General features: G+C 44.5%; 1 protein-coding gene across 1 annotated transcript in view; it reads left to right on the top strand.

Annotated features, from left to right (window-relative positions):
• Positions 1 to 21,508, top strand: part of iqgap3 (IQ motif containing GTPase activating protein 3) — a 143,106-nt gene that overhangs the window by 95,507 nt on the left and 26,091 nt on the right. Inside the window, exons 34-37 of the mRNA XM_084336515.1 lie at positions 2,741 to 2,953; positions 3,678 to 3,844; positions 14,598 to 14,726; positions 20,417 to 20,525. Of these exons, the coding sequence (XP_084192641.1) occupies positions 2,741 to 2,953; positions 3,678 to 3,844; positions 14,598 to 14,726; positions 20,417 to 20,525 (618 nt within the window). The remainder of the gene's footprint in view (positions 1 to 2,740; positions 2,954 to 3,677; positions 3,845 to 14,597; positions 14,727 to 20,416; positions 20,526 to 21,508) is intronic.

Raw genomic sequence — 21,508 nt, 5'->3', positions numbered from 1 at the left:
TAACGATAACGATAAATATCGCGATATATTTGAATAATCGATATCGAAATTAAAAAAAAATCGAAAAATCGTGACCTTTTTTGTGACCTGCAACAGGGCAGTTTTAAAACCAGAGACAGTGGACAGACTTGTCTTTCTTGCCTGCAACTTAAAGTAATGGCGTTGCTTGTCCAAATGACAATACTGACCAAATTGAGATTTATTTTTCTCTTGTCCATTTATTTTGTTTGCTTTCTAATTTAAAATACAGTTTGAAACCGTCTGTACACAGTAGGCTATGTGTGCTAGCAGAACTAGACTCCAGTCATGAGTCACGGTGCACATGTGCGGTGGTTTGTCCACCAAAAAAGCGCCAAAAGATCGAAAATAAACTAGCAGAGCCAGAACTGTTCAACTCCCCTGGAGCCACAGCCAGCAGAGAAGCCGGTTTACTTTCGCTTTTAAACCAGCTGCAGCCTGAGAACTGGAGTGTGAGGGGATGTAACACTAAAGATGGCGGCAATGACAAAGAATTGCTGCAAAATAAACATACATCTGTTGTTAAAAAAAAAAAAAAAAAAAAAATGTTTTAATACTTATAACAATTCGATAAGTATCGATATCGAGAAATATGATAACATTATCATATCGTTATCGCGATATGATTTTTTTCCATATCGCCCAGCCCTAAGTGGAAGCTGTTTCGACAGGAGAGTTGCCACCTTCAGCTGTCCCACTGTCAGCAGCACTTCCTCAAAAGTGTTCGACAGTGTTCCTAATAGTTTCCTAATGATATCGTGCTCCACAAGCAATGAGCCAGGGCAGTGGCAGGACACGCTGTTGTTCAGGAGACTCGGCTGAGATAAGACTCTGCTTTACCGGCAGCGCTTCTCTCCCCTCGTCTCTCCCTCTCACTGACACACACACGCACACACTCGCCGAGCAGCAGCGCTTCTCTCCCCTCGTCTCTCCCTCTCACTGACACACACTCGCCGAGCAGCATCGCTTCTCTCCCCTCGTCTCTCCCTCTCACTGACACACACTCGCCGAGCAGCATCGCTTCTCTCCCCTCGTCTCTCACTGACACACACACGCACACACTCGCCGAGCAGCAGCGCTTCTCAACCCTCGTCTCTCACTGACACACACACGCACACACTCGCCGAGCAGCAGCGCTTCTCAACCCTCGTCTCACAGACACACACACACACACTCGCCCAACTTATGTCACGTACACGCTAGGGGTGGGACGATACATCGATCCAGATCGATATATCGATCTATTATCAATAATCAAATAGGATCGATGCAACGTAAAAAGATTGATTCATATTGTGATACTCTTATTTAGAAAATCCGGCGAGTCGTATCCGCCCAGTAGTCAAACGCTGTGTAGCTCTGTACAGCAGACCAGCGCTACAGAGCGCCTATTTTGCGACCCGATATATAAGTATGTGCAGTTTTCCCCCCGCAACGGGTCAAATGCATCTAACATGCTTTGCATCGTCGCCATTCCTTTATGCCCACGTCGCGTGGGCAGATCTAAATTAACGTTACGTTAGCTGCTTAAGCTAACTAAGCTAAGCAGCTAACCGTGAGAGAACAGGAGAGAGGAGAGGGCACTGGGGAAGGAGGAGGGCGGGGGGTGCGGGGGCATTCTACCTTTCTGTGTGGGGACTGGGCGAGGGGCATTCTGTGTGTGCGTTTGAAAAGACCAGATGAAGTCAGGAGTATTATTATATTGATATTATTTACTGAGGATGGACAGATCATTCATGATCATCATGCAACATAAAACAATTGTAGGAACAGTTTGGGAGAGGGAGGGGTTTTAGGTTGTGTGTTGTGAGTTCCAAAACATTTGACTTAAAGTTTAAAGCTCAATGTATAAAAACGTGGCACTTTACAGTGAACAGGAGGTCTATTTGTATTAAAAACAATAGATTGTTTTTCATTTAAATGTCTGGAAGAGCTCAAAAATAAAAACGTCAATTGATATTTCCGTAGCCTTTTTTTAGTTGATCTAAATGTGACTGATTGTGTTAAATGGGCACATAATATCGTGTCATATCGATCACAGGCACCTGAATCTAATCGTATCGTATCGTGGCAGACTTTGTGATATCGGCAAAAGAAAAAGAAAAGACGAAAAGTTGTCTAAAGAATCGATATCGTATCGTGATGAAACTGGTGATTCCCACCCCTAGTACACGCACACACACATGCACACACACACACACCCAGAGACGGAGCGGGTGTGTGTGCGCTTTGAAAAGGTTCCTCCATCCTAGCGTATCTGCCAGTGCAAGTGGGTGACTGTCAATCAAAGCGCATTGCGAGTATGGGCGGAGCCCAGCCAAAAACAGCTTGTACTTTGGAAGGGGAGAAAGTGGTGCACCAAAGTACTTGATTAAAAATACAAAACAATGAATTTGATTGAAAAAAAACCTTACAGATGTGTTCCATAGACTCACAGGAATTGTGTAAAATTGCCCAAATAGTGAACAATAGAAAACCTTATCTGAAATAAAAAATACAAATAAAAAAAGACCTAACCTTACTGTCATGCACATAAACTAACCTACACTGTAACACGCAACACTTTGATGAACATTGTTACTCAGCTGATAGAGTTGTACCCTTCCTGATGACTTGTCGTACAGAACTTGTAAGTCGCTTTGGATAAAAGCGTCAGCTAAATGACTAAATGTAAATGTAAAATGAAATTAAATAAATGTTCCACTTCATGGTCCCACCTCAGGAAGTGCAGCACGGCTGGATGATGCACCGCCGCGCCCAGCGTGACGCCCGCACCCCAGAGAAGATGAAGAGGAACCAGTCGCTGGTCGCCGATGGCAACATGACCTTGGAGGACAAGAAGAGGAAGATCCAGAGAAGCCTGCGCCGGCTGGAGAGCCTGGGGGTCCTCACCCCCCCAGACTCTGAGGCCCAGATACTGCAGCTCATCGCCAAGGTAGGCCGCTGCACACACACACACACACACACACGCACACATACATACTCTCTCACACACACACACACACACACACACACACACACACACACACACACACACACACACACACACATACATACTCTCTCTCACACACACTCACACATACACTCACACACACACACACATAATCTCTCACACACACTCACACATACACTCTCACACACACACACTCACACTCGCTTGCATGCACGCACACATAATATACACACAGATGAGGATAATGAGGATACTACTTCATCTAAACAAGGATAACATTTGACCTAAATGAGGATAACACTTAATATAAATGAGGATAACACTTCATCTAAATGAGGATAACACTTCACCTAAATGAGGATAACGCTTAAGCTAAATGAGGATAACACTTCATCTAAACGAGGATAACACTTCATCTAAACGAGGATAACACTTCATCTAAACGAGGATGACACTTCATCTAAATGAGGATAACACTTCATCTAAACGAGGATAACACTTCATCTAAACGAGGATAACACTTCACCTAAATAACGATAACACTTTAAGGCCTCTAAGAGGTCAGAGTTGGGGCAGGGAGCATAGTGACTCATGCTATAACTAAAACACCAGCAGCACCACATCAGGTCACATTGTTTTCAACACATAAAAATGGTCTCCAGCCTTATGTGATGATGATGTCGATCGTTCCCAACCCTCCTCTCAGGACATCCGTCACCAGCGGTTGTACCGGCAGCGTCGGCAGGCGGAGCTGGTGAAGCTGAGACAGACGCTCAGCAGCCTCCACTGTAAGAGCTCCTTCCACAGCCAGCAGGTGGACTATTACAGCCAGTACATCACCACGTGTCTGGACAACCTCACCGCCAAGAACAGGTACACACACACTACTACAGTAACAACAGGTACACACACACCACTACAGTAACAACAGGTACACACACTACTACAGTAACAACAGGTACACACACTACTACAGTAACAACACGCATACCAGAGGCTAACTGCCTACGAAAACAGGCACAGAGGCACTGAAAGAGGATTTCACCCATCTAATGAACACAATAGACTAGACAAATATCAAGATGTATCCATCATTGGACCAATTGCATGCTTTTGCAGAGGACAAGAAGCCTTCAGTCGACTCCTTCAGACATTAAGCACCCCCCACAGCCCAAATGGAATGATAAAAAAAAAAAATTATATATATATTTTTTTAATATTATACATACCGTAATTCCTCTAATAGTAACCGGGTCTCAAATACAAGCCGGGTCTCTATTAATGGCCGGGTGCGCTCTTGAGCTAAGCAATTATAAGCCGGCCTCCTAATACAAGCCGGGTTACTAATATACTGAGCTGCATACTGAGCTAGTTACTTGATTTCACTTTGAAAACGTTGAAATGACCAGTGACCACCTGTAATTGCACTGTTTACTATTTCATACAGTACTTGGTTTCAATAAATGAACCCAGTACATTTTACTGGGTTCAAACTGACACAAAATGTTGATTTATTCATTATGATCCGTTTGAAAATTTGAAATATAGGCCTCCCTCTTATACAGGCCTCCTCCTAATACAAGCCTGGTACCCGCTACAGTTGAAACAAATACAAGCCGGGGTTACTATTAGAGGAATTACGGTATATTATTTGTTTTAGTCGACCAATAGTCGACTAGCGGCAAATTTTGGCCAATCATAGTCGACCATCCAACTTTTTTCACCACCGTCCCGAAATACAATTGTAACCGTCCCAAACTGAATGTAAACCATCCCAAAAATCTAAATGTCGTATCTTTACTTTGGTTTTTCCATCTATAGTTGTTATTGCCATAAAGACACCATTCAAATGATTAGGAAATAAATAATAATTTTTATTTGAAATAATTATTTATTTTAACAATAGGCACATTATATCAACAGGTAACAACAACCAAAGCAATAACAATATTGGAACACCTTTCTTATTTTATTGTCAGAGTAATACTGTGTGTGTTAGGGCTGGACGGTATGGTCTAAAATTTATATCACGGTATAATTTGAAGTATAGACGGTAACGGTATCTTAACTTACGCTATCTTAAAATGTCTATATAAATGCTTCTGAAGGGGTAAAACACTGGTATGGCAGCTATTACTGTATTTTTGTATTACTAGGACATATTTCACATAGTACAGAGGTATTTTAAGAAAATGTATTGTGCAAAACTGCAATAGAAAATTCAAAACCTTTTCTCAAGTGTCTGCTGGCAGGTAATGCATATCTTGGATTGTGTTTTGACCATATCTTTAAAGCCCTTTCTATCGACAGTTTGAAAAGGAACCATGTCCTTACACAAGTAAACAGTGACAGCGTTTGTTATGTCGGTCCACCGCTGGCTTTTTTTTGTCGTTGTTGAAACATAATAATAAAAAAATGTAAAAATATTCTGTTACATCTGCTGACCTATATACTATAGCTAATGTCCATTATTCCTTTGGAATGAAATAGGTTCAAGAATCGAATCAGGATTGTTGGCGCAGAGAGAGAGAGAGAGAGAGAGAGAGCGAGAGAGAGCGAGAGAGAGCGAGAGAGAGAGAGAGAGAGAGAGAGAGAGAGCGAGAGAGCGAGAGAGAGAGAGCGAGAGAGCGAGAGAGAGAGAGCGAGAGAGCGAGAGAGAGAGAGAGAGAGAGAGACCAACGTTAGGTTGCTGAGGCTACATAAACAGGCTGCTAGGATGGAGTTAACGTTACAACAATATATTATTGCAATACTAGAGTCATGATATTGTAATATCGCCATATTATAATTTATTACCTTCAATTTCAATTGTGTCCCCAACGGAAGACTTTATCAACATGAAAAATATATATATATATCATCCTCACAATTGGCGTTATTATGCAATGGACTGTTTAAAGTCCCAATGAATGATTTATTTTAATTATTATTTTTGATATAAAATGCTGTCTATTTTTATCAATGTGGGGGATATTCACACAGTCTTGTAGAGTTTGATCTGTTGATGGAAAATAAATCCTAGAATGTATTAATATATATATATATACGTATATACATTGTGAGGAACCTGGTGGGGTTTAGGCTTGCCACGGTTCAAATACAAACACATTTTTAATGTCCACACAAGAGCAATATCAACCAATACAAGTATTTATTGGAAGTGGTTCCTTCCTTACTGCTTCTCTTCTGGCCTCCGGGAGGCGGTAGGGACGTAGTTAGTAGTGGATTACCTCAGTTCTCCCCGGTTCAGTGGAAAACACGTCCCTATGGCGCTCCCTTAGGTCGTTCTTCTGGGGCTTGCTGAGTTGGTCTCCCATGGGCACTTCCAGCGGTTGGGTCCGGCCTGGTATCTGTGGTGTGGTAAAAGAGTACAAAGCTTCCCTGGCTTCCCATTTTTTAAGCAGATTTACATGGTACATTTTCACCGGCGGACGTCTCCCTGGCTGCCGCACCCGGTAGTTCACCGGACCCTCCTTCTCCATTACTTCATAGGGCCTGTGCCATTTAGCTAGAAATTTGCACTCGGATGTGGGGACCAGTACTAATACTCTATCCCCTGTCTTGAATTCCCGGGATTGTGTGCCCGTTATAGACCCGGGCCTGGGCCTGCTGGGCCTTCGACATGTGGTCTCTCACCAGAGGCCATAAGGTGGCCATCCTCTCCTGGATCTCCTCTACATGATCCACCAAACTCCGATATGGTGACGGCTGGTGTTCCCAGGCCTCCTTGGCTATGTCTAACATACCTCTCTGTCTTCTCCCGTACAACAACTTGAAGGGGGAGAAACCGGTGGAGGCCTGGGGAACTTCTCTGATGGAGAACATTAGATACAGGAGTAGCTGGACCCAGTTCCTCCTGTCTGCTTCCATCACCTTCTTGAGCATGCTCTTAAGGGTACGGTTGAACCGCTCGACTAGTCCATCTGTTTGGGGATGGTAGACTGACGTGCAGGGGTGCAGTCGTAATATGGGCGAAGGCCAAACGCCCGCGTGCACATGCATACATGTTCCCTCTGTTGCGCACAAAACGGATGATACACCTTGTCTCATCCTTCCAGTGAAGTCGGGAGATCAAGCAACCCCCCACCACACCTACAGGGCTTGTATTTGGTTGTCGGTATCCTATTATTATGCAAAGTCTAGGTAATAAGTGGCGCGACGAGTTATTTTATCACCTAGACTTTGCATAATAATAGGATGCGCGCACTTCGGCCTCAGTGACGAAGGCCAAACGCTGTTTGACCGTGTTTGCCCAGCACTGCACCCCTGCTGACGTGCGTAGCTGGGTTATTTTCAGTAACCCAGCCAAATCTTTAATTATTTTCGACATACCTTGGTCTGTCAGAATTGCATCCGGTATCCATACCAGGGTAATTAACAGCATGAGCTCCCTGGCTATACCTTTAGAGGCCATTGTAGGGAGAAGGATGGCCTAGGGGTACCCGGTGACATAGTCCATGATCACCAGGATGTACTGATGGTCCCTGGCACTGCAGGGTAAGGGACCCATGAGGTCCATCCCAATCCTGCTGAAGGGGACAGACATGATAGGCAGAGAGATCAAGGGGTTACGCACTGTGGGCCGTGGAGCCACCATCTGACACTCGGGGTAAGAGCGACAATAGTCCTCCACCGCTCTTTTTACTCCCGGCCAGGAAAATCTGGCTTTAATTCGGTCAAGGGTTTTCTCGACCCCTAAGTGTGCCCCTAGCAAGTGTGAGTGGGCCAGGCGTAACACCGTATTTATATGGGGTCGGGGAACCAACAACAACTCGTAACGGTTTCCCCTTTTTTAACCACCTTGTACAGCAGAGTGTTTTTTATACAAAAATGTGGAAATGTTAATTCCCCCACCCATCCATCTTCTTACCGTCTGTCACGGCTACCTGGCGTAGTGCTGGGGCCAGGTTCTCATCCTCTAGCTGGGCGGTGCCGAAACGTGCGGTCAGTTGGGGTGGTAATGGAGGGGTGTCGTCATCTGGGTTATCAGGGAATAGATCACCCAGCGTTTCCGTTAGCCGGTAATTACCGGTATTTGACCGGCAAAATCTGTTGAAGTCCGACATATTTAATCTCTCCGGTCTTAATGTCCGGTGAAAATAATTCCCTCTAAGCACAATTTGATTATTTGAATTGTATTAAAATAGGCTAAAATTAAATAGCCTATGCGATGAACGAAACAATCATTACATTTGTTTCATCGTTGCTTCTAATAATGACAACGACGTTGTCGGCGAGAGCTTAGTGCTGGGTTTGCGAGTGCATGTGCAGCTGCAGAGCCGGAGCTGCAGCGGCACAGTGCAGTACTCCAATTCAGCCATTGGCAATTCAGCTGTTGGGTGGGGGGCACTGCTGAGCGGTCCCCAGATAGAGCCAGAAAACAGCTGAATCTGCTGCTCTGCATCGACATACTCTCGCAAATAAGTCATTGGGAGGTGGAGAGAGAGAGAGTCGTCACGCAAACCCACGATAATGTTGCCGTCTCTCTCTGCCAAATTTCTCAGTTCTTCGCTTGATATAATTAATACAAATGTCCAATATAACGGAATTCGTTAGCTCATAAAAATGTGATTATAACAGACTGCTGTTTATTAATGTCGGGCGACTGCCCACAGACACCTATTTGATTTAAAGTCGGCAGCAGCACGGAGTCTCAGGACTTATTTTATTTGGAATATAATGACTGTATACGCAAAAGTAGCCTAGTTTTAAGTAAAAATATTATAAATCTACATGCCTTGATGATGTCATTCTTTTGTTTTGTTGTCATTCTTTTGCCTATCAATTGTTTTTAAGCTCAATAAACTCTGACCGGAATTTCTCTCATTTGACCGGTAGATTGAAATCTACCGGACACTGAGGCCGGCAACAATTTTTTCTAACTGAAACCCTGAGATCACCCCAGACCGCTTCGGTCTCGTCGTGGTGTGATGACTCCTCCCTGCTGCTGTTGACCGGTGGCCCGTCGTCCGATGCTGGGCCGGCGGTGGGCTCTCACTCGCCGTTGTCCTCGCTGACTGGGCTGGAGTCCTCCACTGTTAGGGGGTCGGTTGAAGCCTGGGGGTCCACCTCGTGTAGGCCGCACATCCGGGTCCGTCGTGCCCAGGCTCTGGTCGTCGTGGTGGTGGATACTGTCCAGGGGGGGCAGCGTGTTTCGGCCGCCAAACTTTCCCACAGTGGTCGCAACAAAGCACAATCCGTACCAATTAATACGGCCACCGGGAGGTTTTCAACTACCCCCACGTCGTCGTGCATTTCCCTCGGGTGGAGGTTAGTTCGATGGTGGCGGTCGGGTACTGTCTAGTCTCCCTGTGCACACAGGTGACTCCCACAGTTTTTCCCAAGAGGGGACCGTCCACCAACTCTGGTTTCACCAGTGTCACTGAGCTCCCAGAGTCTAATAATGCAGTTGTGTCCTCCGCCCAACAGGCGGTTGCAAGTGTGGTTCAGCTGCAGAGGGCATTGACACGTAATTTCTATAGGTGATAGATGGCCCTCTTTGCCGCAGTTGAAACACCTCCTTCTGTCATTATACATTACAGGTGGTCTGAAGAGGGGTGCGGGGTGCTTCGGATCTCTTACCCGTCTCCTTCAGCCAACTGGGTGGTCCGGACCTTGTGCTGTTACTCCTCCGGTATAGCGCGTCTGCTGCTTGATATACTTCCATCCCCTCTACGACCTCATCGAATCTTGTGGGCTTTGTTTGGCTGATAATTTTCTGTGCGTTGGCAGGAAGAGCTTGCCATCATTTCGATAGGTGTAATGTTCTGAGACTCGGCTAATAGCCAATTGTTCGCTAGCCGTAGCAAATCATGTTGTTGCTCTCTGAGGGATAAGTTCCTGTCATATGCCCAGTCATGGTACCGCTGGGAGCGCGTAAGAAAAGTGATTCCCGACATATCCTCTAGCGGGGCGGTGTCATGGTATGCCGTCTGACAGACAGAAACAGGGCCAGCAGACTAAACCATTGATCCACTGGCAAGCGCTCCCGTTCAGCGGTGCGTTCAAACGCTGACAAGTACTGTAGCTCAATGTCGTCATCACTGTTGAGTTTGACCAGGAAGCATCATGGGTTAACGTTGCTTCCACGTCTCCTCAATGTGAGCCTCCGCACGGTGAAATGAAACGAGCATTCCTGTCTCCATTTCTCCACCATTGCTCTCATCTCACACAAGATCTCGTTGTGTCGTTCTCGCACCTCTGACTTCGCCTCGCCATGCCGCTTCTGATCCAATCGTTGTTGTGCTTGAGTATTTTGTCCACTCCAAAAACAGCACTTTCACATCAACTGGATTTGCCATTGTACCTGTGCATTGTTTTTGAACCAAGGAACGCTGCACGCATCCTCCAGCAAATGTGACGAACCTGGTGGGGTTCAGGCTTGCCACGGTTAAAATACAAACATTCGAATGTCCACACAAGAGCAACATTAATCAATACAAGTATTAATTGAATTCAGGGCAAAATCCAGAGGGAAAAGCAAAAGAATGGTCGTGATTCAGTTCGAGGGTCAAAAACACAAAACGGGCTCGCCGACAGAAAAAGGGATTGTTCACAATTCAGGGTAGTCGTCCAGTCCAGGGTCAGTACACAAGGGGGTATCTCAGCCAGTCCAGGGTCCAGTACACAAAGAACGCCTACTCGCCTTTACCTCTCCTCTTACTACCTCTCACCTTCACAACTCTGAATATAACAATCTCTCTCTCTCAATACAACAACTCCAACCTCACCTCCGCTCAACTTACTCCTCTCTAACCTAGTGGTTATGTAGTGTGTGGGACTGGGTGTGTGCATGTGAGATGTGGGTGGACTAATGATGCGCAGGTGTGTTCTATCAGTACTAATCAGCTACCTAATTGACTCTACTCCTTCCGTGGCAAAAGTATCGCCTATCCTTCACATATCCATGGGAGGGGGGAGTGAGATCTGCCACAATATATATATATATATGTACTGTATAAGTAAATCATATTAGGTCTGTTTTAACGAACATTAGCAACATAACCTTCTACATTCACAATTTAAAAACGTGTATTTACCTATAGTATTAGTTAGTCCTTGTATCAAGTACTTTTGTAGGCAGTTCCTATCAACACTGAACAGCCAAGGTGTTCCCACTGTTACTGCAACAGTTAGAGGTGAGAATCCTACGCCTGTTTTCTACCCAGAATACAACACTGCTTCCTCATTTGAGATTCAGCTGTGGTTGAATCTCCTTAGTGGAAAGCATGATGGGGTTCAGTAGCCTCATTACAGGATGAATCTATGCCTCTAGGTGGCGGTATCCACATGAGAGGGCAGTCAATATCCCCTACACACGTTGCAGGAGATCTGACTCAAGCGGTGTCGTGCCACGAGGAACAGGATACTTCACTAGTACACATTCTATGCATCTCAATGGAGGCTCAAGTACCCACGTGTTCACATGTTGATCACTGCTGTCGCTTCCTCCTCTTATCTGTAATCATAGTAATCATAATAATCTTTACTACCCACATCATACTATAGTCTACCCATATACTCTGTATGATAGCATGTACGACAGTGCTATATATAACGCATATTTATATTTACTTTTATATTATATTTACCTGCATATAACCCCTCTATATACTTACTTATACACCTGAATATAACACTTAGCTTTGTATCATAGAATGTACAAATGCTGTGTATATGGCGGTTAGGTGGTCGAGCGGAGATTGCGTTCGTCACCAGCCCCGGAGCTGTGAGCTTGGTTCGCCTGTTCGAATCCAGCTCACAGCTCCGGGGTTGTCACCAGCTTGGCTGGCCGTCTGCACTGATACAATTGGCTGTATCAGAGGGTGGGAGAAGCTGGCGGGGTGGGTCCGGGTCGTTGTAAACAGCGACTCCTACAGTTCGGTCGGGGCGCCTGCTAAGCGCGGATTGGACGTGAGGGGGATAGTGTGGTCCTCCCACACGCTACGCCCTCTCAATGAGAATCCGCGCTGCCAGGTGAAAAGAAGCGGTGATTGGCTGGACGTGTGTCGGAGGAAGCACGTGGTAGCCTCCACTCTCCCAAATGATCTGACTGTGGGGGGTAAAGCGCAGCGACCAGGAAGGGACTGGGAATTGGCATACGACTAACATTGGGATGGGAGAAAATCGGAGGAAAAATGGAGGGGGAAAAAGACCAATAAAAAAAAAAAAAAAAAATGCTGTATATACTAGGGCTGTCGCGGTATGACATTTTCTCACCGCGGTTGTGTCTGTGGCTAATCACAGCGGGATGCGGTGGTACTGCACTTCTATTAAAAAAAATTACGTTTTTTTTTATATACCTGTATATATATTTTTTATTAAGACATGCGAGTTTACCCACGATCGTGATTAGACAAAAATTCTAAGGTCGTAGGAGTACCGAAACTATTTGTTTGATCATCTATCCATTTGTCCTCCATTTTCAATTCATCATATGCCATAAATGTCATGTATGTTGTGTATGTCATAAATGTCTATATGAATTGAAAATGGGGGACCCTGATGGAAACAAGACAAACGTCTTTCTCGGGTCTGCATCCCCTTAACAATTGTGTGTATTGAGCCGTACTGTATTGTACCCATTCTGCAATCTGTTAAATAAAGTTTTCATTCATTCATTAATTCATTCATTCAGTCCCTCAACGTTCTGAAATGTGATAAAAGTAGTAGGGTGTTGCCTGCTCCTTTAAGAGTGATGCGTTGTGGGATATATACTGTAGGTCTACTCAAGCAGCAAGCAGTCACACATCCCTTCTCCAACTTAAAACTAACGTTATTTGACACTATTTTAATGTTAGTGAATTTGAATGCACACATACATAGCTAGTTAAATATTACAACTTGTGTCATCAATCATTGGGGGAAACTAGCCAATAGCTAACGTTATAGATAGCTAGCCTAATAGCATTAGCTAGCCTAATAGCTAATGTTATAGATAGCGAACGCTAACGTTTGCAAACAAAGCTAACGTTATCCAGTTGACATTACAGATCATAATAGCTATGATAACATTAACGAAGTGAGAGTAGGGGTTAGTAGAGTGTTTCGGGGTCGGTAGAGAGAGGCAGCACTTAATTTGCGTGTAACGTTAGTCAATAACATTGAGCAAGTTACATGACCGGCACTTCGGCCCGGGAGGGAGAACGCTCCCCTGTACTCTACTGTGGTTCAGATTAATACAGGAAAAGGTATACATTGGCGGCTCGAGTCCGGGATATGAAAATAAATCCTGATTTCATCTGCGAGTTGTAAACTGTATGGATACGTGAAGTTAGCTCATGCTACTGGAAAACGGACGTCTCGTCATTAAATGAACCGAGTTAAAAATGATCACTGCCCTTTTATTTTACCACGGTTGCCGCAGTTGTCTGTTCTCCATCCGCGGGTGCCTTGACACACCGCGGGATTGCGGTGATACGGTTACCGCGACAGCCCTAGTATATACCATATTTCTATATATATTTATTCTCACCACATATATACCTATCCACACCTGTCTATTTACCTGCACATAGTCCTTTATCCTTTTACATATCTGTAGATATATCTGTACTATCTATTATTATACTATATATTATACTATATAAATTATCTACATATCCTACTCTTAACTACTGTAGTTACGCATGTGAGATCCGACTTGTTTTTCATATGTGTATATAATGTAAATATCTGTAGATCACAGCAGACATCTACTCTGACACTCAGGCTTCATAATTAATACAGAGACAGCTTCCATGTAGTGTGTGTTAGGCTCTCCAAAACAGATGGAGACAGGCAGGCCCTGTGAGAGATAGAGCCAAGGTCACCATTGAGAGCAGGCCGCTGGGAGGGGAAGAGATAGAGAAAGGGTGTTAGAGTGGGTCAGAGGTGACAAGAGACGAAGGGGCGTGGCTACGGGGATGGCAGCCGTTTCTAGGGGAAAGACGTTATAGCTGTGAGTTTCTTCTGGTTTAAAGTAGACTAACCAGACACGTAGGGACGTTGACAGAGAGACAGCAGAAATCCCTCCACCCTCCTATAGCCGGAGGGTGGGGGAGGGGGAACACCACGAGGAGCTAGCTTCAGCTAACAGGAAAGCTAGCTTTTGGCTAACCACTAGGCCGCGACAACCACCGGACTGATAGGAAGAGAGAGATCATTATAATGAATTTAGACTTTTCAAAGACTTTCAGAACTGTATCCATCTTGAGGATAAACATAACGTTTGAAGGAAAGGTATCACGTTTCCAGTGTGTCGTTTTCTTCTGAGTCTGATGCATTAACGGGGGAGACAGTGTGCCAGCCAGTACGAGGAGTAAGGTATAAACAACACAACGCAGAGACTCCACGGAACCACAGGTGTTGAATTGATTACTGGCTGATAACGAATGATCCAACACGCAGGTGGCCAGTATGACTACTACCATACTGTCTTTACACCTGTATTACTGTACATATTATACTACATGTATAATTTAATACATCTGATTAGCACTACACTCACAATATACAAACATTGTATATTACTGTTGCACTCTGGTTGGATGCCAAACTTCTTTTCATTTTTTGTACTTGTGCTGTATGATAACAATACATTTGAATCTAATCTAATCTAATCTCCTTGTCTTGTTTTGTCTTCCAGTAAGGTGAACAGTAAGAAGACATCTGACAGCAAAGGGAAGAAAGGCAAGCAGGCCACCCTGACCTACACCGCAGCCCGGCTGTACGAGAAGGGAGTCCTGCTGGAGATAGAGGACCTTCCCGTTACACAGTGAGTGCACACACACACGCTGGAGATAGAATACCTCCCCGTTACACAGTGAGCGCACACACTACACACACACACACACACACACGCTGGCGATAGAGGACCTCCCCGTTACACAATGAGCACACACACACACTACACAGTACACACACACACACACGCTGGAGATAGAGGACCTCCCCGTTACACAGTGAGCGCACACACACACTACACACACACACGCTGGAGATAGAGGACCTCCCCGTTACACAGTGAGCACACACAAATCACATCAAATTTATTTATAAGGCCCGACAACACACGTTAATGTCCCCATGGGCCGTACATGTCTTCTTTAAACAAGTCAAGAAGAAAACATAGCAATAAGTCAAGAACAGAACAAGAACACCATAAGGTCCAACAAATTTAAAATAAATGCAAATAAATGAAAGAATGCAAGCACTCCCAGACATACCCCACGCGAAGGTAAGGAAAAACTCACTAAAACCTAACAATAGGGAAAAATGCTCCACAGGCAGTGTGGAGGAGAGAAACCTTAGAAGGGCCATTCAAGGGCGGATCTCCCTTCTTAGATGTCGGTGATAGTAGTGTTGCAGACTAACAGTTGGTAAGCATGCACTCAAGTGTGTAGTGAAACACAGATGAGTGCATGCAATAGCAACTGAACATTTTGAAAGATTAAAGATAGAGCTGATAGCGATAGCAACTGAACATTTTGAAAGATTGAAGATAGAGCTGATAGCGAATCTATTTGAGGCACAGGGGCGGCGCAAAGAGGGTCACGTCCTCCCCGTCTTAATCACGGGACATTCAACACTCCGGTCATCGCTCCGAGACAGCCGGAGACAGGGAGATAGGGGGCGGTGCAGAGAGGGTCGCGTCCTCCCCGTCTTAATCACGGGACATTCAACACTCCGGTCATTGCTCAGAGACAGCCGGAGACAGGGAGATAGGGGGCGGCGCAGAGAGGGTTGCGACCTCCCCGACATCATCGCGGGACGTCCAGCACTCCGGTCACCACTACGAGACCTCCGGAGACAGGAGGGCACGCAGAGAGGGTCGCATCCTCCCGGCCTTCATCACGGGACGTCCGACACTCCGGTCAGCACTCCAGGACAGCAACTCACAGGGGGACAGGGAGACGGGACAGGTGTTAGACAGCTCATGTGATTGTAGTGGGCGGACATAGCAATAGATACAAGTGGTAAGCATATATGTGAATAGAGTAGATATATGAAGTAAGCACACACACTACACACACACGCGCTGGAGATAGATTCAGATTCCTTTATTGAGCCATTTGTGTAAAACACATTGGTAATTTTTGCAGCAATACAGTGTATGCATTTTCTATCTTTTTTTCACAGTAAACAACACCAACACAGACAAACGAAACAGTGCAGTGGGGGATTAATCAATAAAGTACATATATATATATATATATATATATAAAGTAAAGAGTGCAGAGATCCAGTACGGACTAGTGCAGTGCATTATGCCAGTGCAGTCATTGTGCCAGTGTCACTTGGGGGTTGGGGGCAGAGGGGGGGGGGGGGGGGGGGGGGGGGGGACCTGAGGCATTGATCAGCCTGGCGGCTGAGGGGAAGAAGCTCAGTCTGTGTCGAGCTTTCACAGCCTTTGGGATCCTCAGCCTTCTCCCAGAGGGGAGCAGGGTGAAGAGGCTGTGACCGGGGTGGGATGGGTCGGCCCTGTTACACAGTGAGCACACACACTACACACTATACACTACACACACACACACAACAGACATTACACACACACGCTGGAGATAGAGGACCTCCCTGTGACACAGTGAGCACACACACTACACTACACACTATACACTACACACACACACTACAGACGTTACACACACACGCTGGAGATAGAGGACCTCCCTGTGACACAGTGAGCACACACACTACACTACACACTATACACTACACACACACACTACAGACGTTACACACACACGCTGGAGATAGAGGACCTCCCTGTGACACAGTGAGCACACACATTACACCACACACTATACACTACACACACACACTACAGACATTACACACACACGCTGGAGATAGAGGACCTCCCTGTTACACAGTGAGCACACACACATACACACGTGTTATTTGATGCTAAACGACCACTTGACACAATATTTTAGTGCTGACAGCATGATGGTGTCCTCATCTGCGTCCCATAACTTTGACATCCAGCCGCGGTAGGAAGGTGTGTTTACATTCCTGATAAAATCTGACGTGCAAACCTTTCCTCTGGATGTCTTACTTCAATACCAAACCATTCCGCTTGTCTTACTTCAATACCAAACCATTCCTCTTGTCTTACTTCAATACCAAACCGTTCCTCTGAATGTCTTACTTCAATATGCAGCGTTTCCAAACTTATTTTAGTTTTGGTCTGACGTGTGGGTTGGAGTTTAGTAACTTATTATACTGTGGATGTCTCCAGACCTCTCTTGGCAGAGCCTGAGGTGTGGCCAGCAGTAGCAAGCCCTCCTCTATTATCCACCCCAAACATTAGACAAAAACAAAAAAAAATAAACAAAGCGCAGTACCATGTTAACACTTTGACTGCCATGAAACGTCTTTTCACGTCATTGCTGGCCATGCTCAAGTTGCCGGGGGACGCTGTACAGCGTCCTTATATCAATATTTCAAAAATCTGCGATCGGATTCATATGTCCCCTCCGCTGGCCTGAGATCCACCAGCAGGACCCACTGAGGTCTCTGGCGGTTCAGGAGCGCCATCTGGTGGCCGATCGGCGCAATCGCCAAACAGGATGTTGAATAGAGGTTGTCATGACGACCGTAGTACTTCCGGGCGCTCGCTATAGTTCATGGGACTCTGGCTCGTCACGCTACACGGTGATCGATTGGCAATAACTCGATAAACAACATGATTTGGACGTATATACCATTATACAAGCTGGAGATGGACCGGGTAAAAATATATCCCATAATGATAAAATTTCTACTCGACGATGATCGCCCAACGGCGCGCGGAGACTGGGGTGAGTTTCAGCGTGTAACGTTACCGTCTTCGATATAACTGCTATTATCAACATTTGACCCACATTAGATGATTAGTATAACGCTGCCCACGGAATTATAAACGCCCCCTCGCCCATCCGGTCAACATCAGATGACGTGTAGTAACTTCTAGAAGTACGTCTAGTTGGAATTTTTTATATTGCGCTGATTGCCATCAAACTGTATTTCATCATCAATATAATGCATTTGGGGCTATATATCACGTTCTGGAGAAAGCTGCAGAAAGAGATGAAAACATACTTATACATTAGACCATACTTTACTATGAATATGTGAATGAAAAAGTTTAACGTTGCTACACAATGAACAATACATATAGGACTTTGAATGGGCCCTAATAATGGCAATGTAGCAATAGAATTAAAAAAGTTATAGCCCTGCAAAGAAGGGGACTTTCTCCATAGACAAATAGCGCTGGCAATCTATGGTATATCATGAATTTAACCTTAGGCAACCAAAGTGTTAACACATTAATTGCCAATAACGAGTATTATCGTTGTTGGCCGCCATGCGTTGAGTGACAAACAACGAGTAAACTTGTTGTTATGATCGTTATTTCTTTTATTCGCTATTGGCATTCATAATTCATCCAGGAAGCCTCCGGGAGCCAGCTGGACCCTGTCTGAAATTGCAACGCCTCAATACCGCCGCCTGGTGGATTTCGGGCGAGTTACACTCCACGCTAAACTGGAAGTGGCGCTCGGTGCATCAGGGAAAAAGCTCCGCCAGAGATATGTTGTTACGTGGATCAAGATGCACACCTTGGGTGCATTGGATCGCTTTCGAGACTCAAGAATCAATATGCTTTCGCCGTTTATTGCGTCATACAAACGGAAAATGGATCTAGCAGATCGACGTCAAATAATGGGAATTTCTTTTCTTCAGACGCATCGGCCAGAGGTAAGAGGAATCTAACGTTATTTCTAGCTCGATTGTACATTTATTTCATTGCAATCTGTCCGATCAACGTATGGTGTCTTACTAAAGAAAGCCGTTAGTGACAATCAAGGAATCATAAACGACCCCCCCCCCCTTTCCTTCACGCATGATGGAGCATAATATATAGCGATCATATGCATTTTTTAATAGCGTGTATAGGGACGAAACGCCAATCGATAATGTATAATACGCGTCTGGGCCTATAACGTGCGTTCTAGGAATTACTGCTATACAGTCTAAAAACACTTATATTCTCGACGGTACTAACACGACAATGTATGAATGGAAAAATATAACGTTCCCACATCCGGAACGATAGATACCCGATGTTGAATGGGCCATAGTAATGTCGATATAGCTATAATATTTAAAAAGTTATAGCCCTGCAAAGAAGGTGAGCCACTCCATAGGGTTACAGCGGTGACAGAGAGTGGTAAAGATGGGCATACTGACTGGCACCCAATGTGTTAATGATTTGATGTTGATGACCATGCATATGATTTTGTTTTTACTTGGCGAACATGACATAATGTTCGCAGCAGGCTAACGTTATTTACAGGAACAAAAGCATTCATTCCGAAAGTTCATGCTTGAATTGTCTGACCTTCCACACTAACGTATGATTTAGTTTTTACGAACGTGAGATACTCAAACAAGCAATCTAGCTGGCATCTGTCATTGCTAATAGCTAACGCTAGTGGACGGTGCTAGCGCATTTCGGGAACAAAAGCATTCATTCTACGTTCAGCTGTATAACAGTTAATAGGGTCCCCTCCCATTATACTACACATTGTAGGTGCCGGATAAAAACAAGGGAAAAGATATTTTTTGAGACAAAACGATATTCACATAATTTTTTTTTAATATATATAATTTAAAGAATATTCGAAAATCGATGTCCATCCCTAGTCCTGAGCTGATGGTTGTTCTCGGCTGATGGTTGTTCTGGGCTGATGTTGTTCTGGGCTGATGTTGTTCTGGGCTGATGGTTGTTCTGAGCCATTTCAACATCAACTAATGTAACATTTTGAACATAAACACTATCAGAACATTGATAGTGGAAATTGTGCTACAATGAGGTGATTGAATAGTCATGGGATTTGATTAGTTGAAATGGGGCTGGGCGATTAATTGAAATAAAATCGCGATCTCGATTCATAGACCTATGCAATCTCATTTCAAAATTATGACGATTATTTTTATAAAAAAAAATTGTATTATTATTGTTTTTTTTTTACTTGACTCTTTTAAATGATGACGATTCTGACTTGAGTTATTTTGTATGTTACAAGAGACTTTTAGGTTTAAGTCAAGCACTTTCATATATGTTATGTTTAGGTTTAAGTCAAGCACTTTGATATGTTATGTTGTCTGTGTGCAAGAGTGCAATAAATGATTTTATTGAAGAAATAAGAATCGTGTGAGAGAATCGTGATCTCAATTCTTAGAGAGAAAAATCGTGATTCACATTTGAGCAAGAATCGCCCAGCCCTAGGTAGAACCCTGAATAAAGAAATTAAAGCTTCAGGATAAGGGAACTTGATTATCTGCAAGGTAGTGAAATAACGTTGCAGTAACGTTGGAAGAGAAGGTACATTGGTAAAGAAGGTACATTGGTAAATAAGTAAATAATTAAATAGTTTAATAAAATGAAGAGATGTTTGACGTTCCACCTCTGTGCAGGTTCAAGAACGTGATCTTCGACATCATTCCCGGCGAGGAGGGAGGAATGTTCCAGGTGAAGGCTCGCTTCATGGGGGTAGACATGGAGAAGTTCCCCCTGAAATACCAGGTAGGACTTCTTCCAATGATCTGTTTGTCCTGAACCAATAACTGTGTGCATTGATTGATTGATTGAAAAGTTTATTAACAGATTGCAGAATGGGTACAGTACAGCTCAATACATACAATTGTTAAGAGGATGCAGACCTGAGAAAGACTTTCGTCTTGTTTCCATCAGGGTCCTCCATTTTCAATTCATCATATGACACACACGACATACAGATAGACAGTACTGCTACATCTATACATTTATGACATACCAGATTTTCAAATACAGTACTGTTTGTGATACAAAAAAATCCAGAAAAAGAGTGTATATACATTTGACATAGAAACTGTGCATTGGGGGAGGTTGGGTAGGTGGGGTGGGGCTGTACATTGGAGGTGGGGGGGGGGGGGGGGGGGGGTTGGGTAGGGGGGGGACACTGTACATTGGAATACTGACCTACATTTGACATAGAAACTGTACATTGGAGGAGGTTGGGTAGGTGGGGTGGGGTTGGGTGGGGCTGTACATTGGAGGTGGGGGGGGGGGGGGGGTTGGGTACATTGGAATACTGACAAAGCCATGCTTGGTCTTTATTGTACAATGCCACATAAAATATCTACAAACAAAACTGTCCAAATATGTTGGCTTATTCTGCAAAATACGTCATTTTCTTCCCTTGCCTGCCCTTCTCACATTATACAAAACCCTGTTTGAACCCCTCATTAATTATTGTAACGTCATATGGTGCAACACATACCCCAGCCATCTCAAGAAACTAGAAAGCCTACAAAAGAGGGTACTACGAGTGCTGTCATGGTCCGGGTATAGAGCACCCTCAAAGCCTCTGTTCCATCCAGGGCTCGAGACTAACGATGTCCCGTCGTCCCGGGGACTATCAAATATTGATTTGGAATGAACAGAAATCTTTGCTGGGACGCAACCGGGACGGAGAGGATTTTTTTTTTCACAGGAAATGTCAATTGACCGACTGTCAGTGCGCGCAT

Source organism: Notolepis coatsorum, assembly GCF_963971535.1.
Source record: "Notolepis coatsorum genome assembly, chromosome: 19".
NCBI classification, from domain to species: Eukaryota; Metazoa; Chordata; class Actinopteri; order Aulopiformes; family Paralepididae; genus Notolepis; species Notolepis coatsorum.
The sequence above is the reverse complement of the archived record's forward strand: the minus strand, read 5'-3'. Positions and strand labels throughout refer to the sequence as shown.